This window comes from Mytilus galloprovincialis, chromosome 3, assembly GCF_965363235.1.
Source record: "Mytilus galloprovincialis chromosome 3, xbMytGall1.hap1.1, whole genome shotgun sequence".
In the NCBI taxonomy this organism is placed as follows: domain Eukaryota; kingdom Metazoa; phylum Mollusca; class Bivalvia; order Mytilida; family Mytilidae; genus Mytilus; species Mytilus galloprovincialis.
This window is the reverse complement of record NC_134840.1, coordinates 52,250,734-52,260,765: the sequence shown is the minus strand read 5'-3', so window position 1 is coordinate 52,260,765 and position 10,032 is coordinate 52,250,734. Positions and strand designations below refer to the sequence as shown.

The 10,032-nt window shown below is 32.6% G+C and overlaps 1 protein-coding gene across 1 annotated transcript; it reads left to right on the top strand.

Annotated features, from left to right (window-relative positions):
* The first annotated feature begins 507 nt into the window (after positions 1-507).
* LOC143068267 (uncharacterized) lies at positions 508-5,571 on the top strand. The gene is made up of 3 exons (XM_076242189.1): positions 508-612; positions 3,882-3,934; positions 4,901-5,571. Exon 3 carries the CDS (start codon positions 4,975-4,977, stop codon positions 5,482-5,484), a length of 510 nt encoding a protein of 169 aa, XP_076098304.1. The 5' UTR covers positions 508-612; positions 3,882-3,934; positions 4,901-4,974; the 3' UTR covers positions 5,485-5,571.
* Positions 5,572-10,032: the final 4,461 nt, after the last annotated feature.

Here is a 10,032-nt window from a genome sequence, read left to right as displayed (position 1 = left end):
TCAGTAGATATAAGAAGATGTGGTATGAGTGCCAATGAGATAACTTGAGCTCTCCATCCAAGTCACAATTTGTAAAAGTAAACCGTTATAGGTCAAAGTACGCTCTTCAACACGGAGCCTTGGCTCACAACGATCAGCAAGTTATAAAGGGCCCCATAAATGACTAGTGTAAAACTACTCAAACGGGAAACCCAACGGTCTAATCTATGTGAAAAAAGAGAAATGAGTAATAATTATCAACCACATCTATAATCAGGAGCTACTTTAATAACATCAGATTCCTGACTTAGGACAGGTACAAACAAATGCAGCGGGTTTAAAAATTTTGATCAATGATGAAATGTAAATACAAAATCAATAAAATAAAGGCAACAGTATTATACCGCTGTGAGTTGATAAACAATTTAAAAAAACCCAACAATAACCTTGATAAAAAAAGCCGTCATATACAATAATATGACAGTAAAAAATGAGTATTTGCTCTATTTTGATTACTCATTTAGATTGTCCTATTGGTACATTTTCTGATGCTGGTCAAACCTGTAAAGAATGTCCGATTGGATTATACGGAAAGAATTGCTTAGAAGAATGTATTTGTCGAGATAACAAGCGGTAAGTTCGTGATACACTCACGTAAGAAATAACAACCGAGAAGATGTAGTTTTTTCTTGAGAATAGATATTACAAAATACTTGTCAATGAAGGAATCAGGTTTTCTGAAAATCAACTATTCAAGCGAATGAAAAGGGTATACATTCAATTCTGCGTCTCGGTGTCAGACCACCAACTTATTTACTTCAATTTAGTAGTCCTTCCCTGACAAAACAGTGCTTTTATGTCGTTTTTTACTTAAAGTAGCATACAAACTTGCAAAAAAAAAATGCTGGTTAAAGAGATATAGGTGTAAACCATTTGAGCTAAACTTATTTTTTCATGATTTTGCATGAAAAATTAAGTACTTGTACGGGTCATAGATTACTTATATAAGATTTCCAGAAAAATAGAAATTATTTTTGGTAGAAAATTACTGCCGAGCATTGGCGTTTCACTTCAAGACTTAAAACCTTAGTTACAAATTGTAAAATAGAAAGAACATACATGTACAATTCATAATATACCTGATTTCAACGACGCTGGGAACATTGAAAAGTTTTGTGGATTATATGCGGGTTTTGAATTGATGGTCTGACACCTTTAAAAGACGTCATACCTGCAATCAAGGAATTTCTTATTGCAACCTCTGTATAAGTGAAAAGTAAAATTACAAAAATACTGAACTCCGAGGAAAATTCAAAACGGAAAGTCCGTTATCAAATGGCAAAATCAAATGATAAAACACATCAAACGAATGGACAACAACTGTCATATTCCTGATTAGAAAATTGGTACCGTTAATTTTATTACTACCACTGGGTCGATGCCTCTGCTGGTGGACTTTTAGTCCCCGAGGGTATCACCAGCCCAGTAGCCAGTACTTCGGTACTGGCATGAAAATACGGATTTTTTGTGTTATTAAAATTTGCTGTTACAAAATATTAGAAATTATTTTAAATTAAGGAATGTATCTCCCTCATGCAAAGCTCTGATCCCTTTCACGGATTTGGCTATACTTTTTGGACCTTTTGGATTATAGCTCTTCATCTTTTATATAAGCTTTGGATTTCAAATATTTTGGCCACGAGCATCACTGAAGAGACATGTATTGTCGAAATGCGCATCTGGTGCAAGAAAATTGGTACCGTTAATTTTATTAATCTTATTCATCTAATTAAAAAAAAAAACATTTAACTCTAGAAATAAGGAAAATAAAGGCATCTCTGAGGTGTGTTAAATGCAGACATGAAAAAATTGTTTAAAGAATTTACATTTAGGTTATGAAATTTTTATAGATATATGGAATCGAATATTGAGACAGATCAATTAAATGTTTGATGTGATGCTTGACAATTTATTCGAAAATCTTTGTCAATGAAACAAAAATTGAAAAACTAACCTGACTTCCAGCATTGCAAATGTTTGTTAAATATAAGATAAGATAAACTAAGATCCGATACTTTTATTTAAGTACAGCATAACTCAAATATACAACACATTTTTGACGGAATATAAAAACATATACATCACATAGAAACAGTCAAAGATATAATCAACCTGTAATACAAAGTTGAAACTCACACATAGCATGTGTAGAAAATCCCGCATTCGGAGGTGGACCAAGGCTGGCCCCTAAAAAAATTGTGCACTGGTTCAGTGAAAATGGACTTCACACTAAAATTCGAAACATCTAAATATATATATGTAGGACTCTAAAGTCCGATGGGAACGCTAAAGTCCGATGGTCTTCGCAAAAGTGCGATGCTTACACAAGCTAAAGTGCGATGGTCCGCGAAAGTATAGACGTACGGAACGTAGTTGGATTATGACGTTAACAGTCGTTTATACTAACTAGAAATTGAACACGCCGGAAAACAAATTACAAATATTTTTAAACTAATTGTCAATGACTTAATTAATTTAAACCTAACCATGCTTTGTCGGCTGAAGCAAAGAGATATATTTTTGTAGCTGGAAGAACTAGTCGACCATTTTACTATAGACCCTTCAAATAAAAACTTATATTCGATATTCGCATGAAATCCGGTATCCTGCTTTTATTGGGAGCGAGCAGATACATTTGAATCATGGTTTATATTGCAGTTTACTTTGCGGTTCCCGTTAAACATATTGTCGCTTTTATTAAAAAGTAACGTCGGCAAAATAAAGGTACATATCTTATGCGTAAATTATAAATTGTCCGCTAAAACATTAGTTTGTACATTGTAGGAAAATACAACAGAACATTGCATTTCTCTCACATTTAAATTAAAAACAATTTGAACAAATGTATATTACACAATGAACAAATTTTGTATTTGTAATTTACAATGACGACTTTCAGGGGAGATGTTCACATTAGTGATAGACTGTGTGAACGGCAATGTACATCAATTATCCAAATATTTGATACGCCCGAATTAAAAAAAAATCATATACAGGAAATGTAGATTTTTATCACACCTAAACTACCATTTTAGCAATTATAATGTAGTCGTTCTTCTTAATTAAGAAACAATCACTAAAGCCTACCGGTAATAATAAAGCCTATCACAAATGTTATTAAACCTTAGCATACTAGCTTTTGCAAAAAGGCTAACTATTTTATCCGTGGTCTTTAAAGTTTTAAGCCCTTTAACATTACCCGTTTGGTCCATCGCACTTTAGCGTGATAAATCATCTTACTTTAGCGAGCAAACAGCCGTCGCACTTTAGCGTAATACACCATCGTACTTTAGCGTAGACCACCGCATTTTAGCGTGACCATCGCACTTTAGAGTTCCATCGCACTTAAGAGTCCTACATATATAAGTCAGAAAATTACACCCAACAGTGTTAAAATTTGATTTTTAGGCTGATTTTTTTTTGTACCGCATAAGCACATCAGACCGTATGGGATAATGATCAAATTCATTCTACAGTCACTAAAACAAGTATATTATACAAACAAGTCTAAACAAGTTACAACCATACACTATATATGCCCACTGCATCTCAGTGTGTTTGAGATACAGAGCTAATACAAATATGTATACATAAGTCTGAAAATTTCCCTTGAGTTCAGTATTTTTGTGATTGTACTTTTTACACCCAACAGTGTAAGAATTAGATTTTTTTACCGACTAATTTTTGTCCCTCAACACATTTGATACAGTACAACACCAATTGCTAAGGCTCATGTCCAGAGCTCTAAACCACACGACCAGATCTGCTATATAAAAATATAAATTCAATAGTCGTAGTGTTCCCATGTCATTTATCTAAAACTTTCAAATTTTATATTTTAGTTGTGATAACATACATGGCTGTATTGAGTCAACATTTGACACTTCAGGCAAAGGTAGGTTCGTTTGCTTTGCACATATTCCATAAGTAAACCCCGTCTAACATTACTCACATTTTTTATCCTATACACAAATACATGTACAGGAATTTGACAGTTGTTATCCATTCGTTTGATGTGTTTGAACTTTTGATTTTGCCTTATGATTACGGACATTCCGTTTTGAATTTTCCTAAGAGTTCAGTATTTTTTTGTGATTTTGATTTTAATTATTTGGTACCAATGCACAGGGTTTATCTTTAAAAACTAATTGTGCAAACCATAAAAAGAAATTACATTTCTGTTGTTCATCATATATATATTTTTCATGAATCCATATTATTAACTGAAATGCTCATGAAGCAGTTTTAGACAATTCACACCTAAAACAAAATTTGAAAAATCTATTTTTTCTAAACTCTAAATATATTTGTGCAAAAGCTTATTTTTTTTTATTTGAGTGAAACCTTTTTTTCCCCTTCAATTTCTTCATTTTTTTGCTGATAAAAGAACTTTGTTCAGTTAAACATTTTGAAACAGTCCTATTTAACTTTTTTTTTATACAACAATTTGTTTGTAATACGTAGATTTAGATTTAGATTTGTTCGTAGATTTAACTTGATACTGAAAGTACGTTTAATGTGGTAAAGCAATCATATCTAAAGTTTCTTTTTTCAATAATCGTTCTTTGAAAAGATTTGAAAAAGATTGAACAAAACATGAACACTACCGAAAGAAATTGTGTCCTCATTTGCTCCGGACGGATAAGAAGTCCCTTCTCACCTAGTGACCACTGTCGTGTTTCACCTGATGGAATTCTATTGATAAGTTGCATTCAGTACTATGTAGTATTATATCGAGCGATGAATTAAAGATTTACAACAGGTGACACATTTCTATAGCATAATGTGCAGAATTGTAAATCGGAAAATTATTAAAGATATTAGGAAATTACTATATCGTTTATCATTATTTTTTTTCAAGGGAAAGATGATATTAATAAAGTCGCATTTTACGCTGGAGGTGCTGGTTTATTAGTAGTAGGTATTTTTATTGGAATGCTTTTTACTGGAGTCAAGAATAAATGTTGTTCCCGTCAACAAAGAGCGTCTGAACAGAAAGGTGACGAAAGACAGTTACCAGCAAAGGGATCAATAGAAATGAACACATACGAATATGTTGACGAGGAACAAATGACAGAGCAACACCATTGTACTGTTCCTCCTAGTTTGCCAGTCCCAAGAAAGTTTGAACAGCATCAGTGTAGGAAAGCTTTTGGTAACAATTACACAGATGTATTAGATGGTCAAAATGGTATTCCAATAGAAGATGAAGGATATCTTAATCCTTATCAAGCGATACAACAAGCGAACATTTACCAACATGAATACAGAGTGATTGTTGCTAATAGTACCAAAAATAAACAAATTGATGAATACTTGAATCCATACAACTCTCTTGTGAAACATGATAAGTCTGAAGGTCATGAATACAAAGATTTGAAAAACGCAAACTTCAAATCGGAGTTGAAAAACTCTTGCAGTAATAAATTTCAATCTTATGTTTAAACAAAAGAAAAAATGGGTTTGAATATGTTTCAGCATGTGCATATTACATTGGTTTGCATTGCAGGAGCAACTGCCTCTGTATGGATTTGTGCCTTCCCTTAACAATTTCCCTGGAGAAGATGATCTCATCAATAACATCTTGACCCAGTAAAATCTTTTAGTCTATTCGAAATGGATTTATCTAAACTCGAATCTTATACATCCTCGGATTTCAAATGTTTGGCTTTGAGCGTTCCTGATATATCTAGAAAAGCGCATCGCACGCATGAAATTATTAAACACGTTGTTTCTTTTTAATTTTTTACATCACTGGGTCGATACCTCTGCTGGTGGACTATCAGTCCCCGAGGTAATCATCAGTTCAGAAGTCAGTACTTTGGTGCTGATATGATTTAACAAACCTTTCTTAAATTGTCCGTTTACAAATTTTAAAATTATTAAGAAACAAAGGTTTTAACTCTCTTAAAAGGCGATCGGCATACATGGTATCAATCACAGGGACTCGTTATGCAAATAAAAATGTTGTTCATCAATTTTTTTCAAATCCTATTTGTAATTACGACAAATAATTATCAACAAAACGTTTTCTTAATTTCGTTAAACCTAGATGCATCTATTTACACAGTGTTATGGTCTCTCATTTGCGTATTTAATGCAATATAATGTTTAGGCTTCAAAGTCAACAAAGTTATTATCTTCATATAGCTAAATTGCCCTTATTTAATTAAAATTGGTCAAAATATAATACAGAAAGACATAGCCACACCATTGAAAAACAATAGTTAGGTAGTATTGTTTTTTTAATGTGTTTAAATGATTCGTCTAATATCCGTCCAATTTCAGACATGTAATTTTATCTTTTTACTTAAGGATTAATATAAGGATTACTCCTATAAATCAGATGTTCAATATTATCACTTAGGGCTTAGCTATTTTCTATGAAAGTCAAAGGACATGTATGTGTCCTAAAAATCTTAAATGAGAACCCAAGAATCTAATTCTAGTATTCTTATTTGAAACATTTATATGTTCCTGTTTTGTTTCTTATGAAATCTTTTTTCTTGGCAGTAAAAGGAAGCTTATATTATCTTATATGATTAGTAAACGGGTGTTAATATGTTAAAAGACGTCTCCTCCTTTCAAGAGTGGTACTGGTATATACCGAACTTGCAGTCGTCGGATACACGGCCTTTCTTCACTATGAGGTATAAAAATAAAGTAAGAAAACGGATAACAACATCTCATCCGTATATTAAATGTTCGTTTTGTATTGTTGTGTCCGCTTTCTTTCATTTACATTAAGGGTTTGAGAATATCGCACACTTTACATTCTTTGATGACTCTAACAGGTAAGTTCTCATTTGAGTTACAACAATGACAGGTATAGGCACTGTCAATGAAAGTGTCCTGGACTTATCAAAAGTGCCTGTAATGTCCGTTGTGCAAAGGTTTGAAAAATTATCCATCAATGCATTTATAGCAATGCTCTCCGGATTATTAAATGTATTACTGTAATAATAAAAAAAACTTATAAACTTTTGATGTTCATGCTGAATGTTTATGTTGTTTCAAGAATAGACGGATAGTGCACCCTGCTGCTTCGTTTATATCATCGAAACATATTTTAATATACCGTTCGTAAGCTGCATATTGCACATTCCGAAATTCATATTTGTATTTTTTTGTTACGTTGACAGTCGGAAACCCGGTAGAAATAGAACAAAAGAATCGAAGCTCTTTGTTAGAGAAGGCGAGAAATGTTTAACGTAATGTTTACCATAGTGACAAAATTTTTAAAAGTTAATAGAAAAAAACAAAATTACAATTTTCTTCTCAATTACGAAGTGTTTTATTTTAAAAACACCATTTGCATAAGTTTTCAATTTATTTAATACATAGTTAAGCAGACAATTAGATATCAAGTCGACGACATGGGTATCTTTCAAGTTGGATGAAGAAAATAGCATAACCTCCGATTTAATTTTTTTTTTACCATGGACGGAAAACAAATCAATCTATTAATTCAGTAATTTTCGTTTCTGCCCTTCCATTATGTGACTCAAGATAAAATTCAAAAAAATGGGTAACAATTGTATCGAAAAGAAAAAATCGAGTGCACCTTTTTATGTTAGGGCGTGTTTGAGTTGAATATTTTGTCTTGACTTAGTACAAAGCAAGAATATTTCATACATCGTCTCGCTTCAGATTCTATCATTTTTATATATCAAGGCTACAGGTTGACTTTACGCCACATCAATTTAATTTCTTGTTCTACGGATTTTTGGACTCCAAAATTAGGGGCGAGCGAGCGATTTGAAAATTTTAATAAAAAAAAAATTTGATTTGCAAATTTTTGAGGCGAAGCTTGAAAAGTAAAGGCGAGCGATTAGAATTTTTTTTTGTAAACATAAAATAATAGGTTTTGTCAATATTAAAACTTGATTTATCACTTGTACTTTGACATTTCTTTAATTTCTGAAGTATTTTTTCCCTGTTCACCAAGAAATAATTAAATCTGGTGTATATAAATATGTGTGACTGACAATGAGACAACTCTCCATCCAAATCATAATCAGTTTGGAGCAACCCCTTAATGTTATAAATATCCCTTTAACATGTTTTATGAGGGATCAATATAAGTTATAATATATTTGCTTGTACAAAAGGGCTCATATTTTCTCATAGAACTATATATCTATCTGGTATTAAATGGTCAAAACATGTCCAAGAATTTAGTAATATTCCTGGACTTTAACCATGTTAACACATTTACTTTAACAGTTTAATATTATTCAAAATAAGTGGACCCCTCTTTTAGAAAAAAATTAAAATATGATGTAACTCTCCTCTTTTTGAGTACAAAATTCTAAGTGTTCAAAGGTTTTGTATAGAAGAACTATACAAATCCTTGGTATTTCTATTTTCTTTTCTACATCAGTAAAATGACCCCTTGTCCGAGGGAGGGTTGTTCTCAACCTGATAATAACAAACACAGGTCAAAGTACGGCCTTTTACACAGGGCTTTGATACAGATCAAACAGCAAGCTATAAAGGACCCCAAAATTATTAGCGTACACAATTCGAACAGGAAAGCCAACGATCTAATTTATATATCCAAACGGGAAAATACTAATGAACAACATCAACAAACGATAACTGCTGAACTCAAACAGGACAGGTGTATACACATGCAGCGGCTATGGATAGTTTTGTTTCGCCAGCATACAATATAATTGCAGTTGAAGGCAAATCCTTCAGAAGTTCTTTGTACTTTATTCTAACAATGAACATTATTGATAGGGAATATAAGTAAGGGGGAAAGAAACCATTTTTTTGTTCTTCACGGAAATACCCGCTGTTATAACTTTTTATCGGAGCACTCCAGGTTTCATGCTGAAACTAATATTCTCACAGATATTTACACAGTGTGGTGGGGTGCTTTTATGTTTAAAATCGTTATATACAGGTTATACTGTGATTTAACAAATGTTGATATCTTTTTATAATAATTACAACAACAACAAAAAAAACGGTGCGGGAAATGGACATGATTTTAATTCCGGATGCGGGAAGCGGGAATATAAAAAAAATAAAAAAAATCTGTTTTGAAAAAAATAGGTGCGGGCGGGTCCGTCGAACAAGGGATCAAATTGGTGTGGCCTTATAACATAAAAAATCACAGTACTAAAAGTTGCAATATATGGGTTAAGTGAAATATCTATCTAATGAATCACACAAATAGAGAAGGTGTGTTCGAATAGCTTTTTTTTTACTGAAAGTACTTGACGACAGTCTTTCAAGTTGGATGATGAAAATGCATATCTTCGAACAATTATAATTTTTTGTGTGTCATAACTAGGGTTTATAGTCTTTAACCACTAAAAAATCTAGTCTGCCCTTCCATGAAATATTTAATTAGAATTTTTTTAAATGTTTATGAATTTTCGAAAATTCCACCTGACAACCGATCAGACAATAGTTTTAAGTTGAATCAATGCAGACAAGATCAGTATCTGATGCTCATTAGCTAGTTGATACATTTGTCTTTTAAAATACAACTGACATTTAAGGATCGTAATGGTGCAATGTGGATAAATTTATCGGTTTCCAAGAGCAAAATTAGGAGCGCGTCATCCCTACAACGGCTTCCATTTCTACGATTGTGAAAATGAACTGGCGTAATGGGGAGATAATTTTGACGAAGTAGAATCGTGACGGTTGATACGAGTCATAACTCATTCATCTGGATTGTCAATCTTCAGGCCAAGGTTTACGCATTAACCCTTTCTCTTGCCAAGCTGGAAATTTGCTCAACGAAAATTGGTAAATGATCAGAAGCATTGCACTCCATCCGGCCAAAAATATGTGATTCAATAAAGGCAACAGTAGTATACCGCTGTTCGAAACTCATAAATCGATCGAGAAAAAATCAAATCCGGGTTACAAACTGAAACTAAGGGAAACGCATCAAATATAAGAGGAGAACAACGACACAACAGTAACACAACATTAAAATGTAACACACACAGAAACGAACTATAATATAAT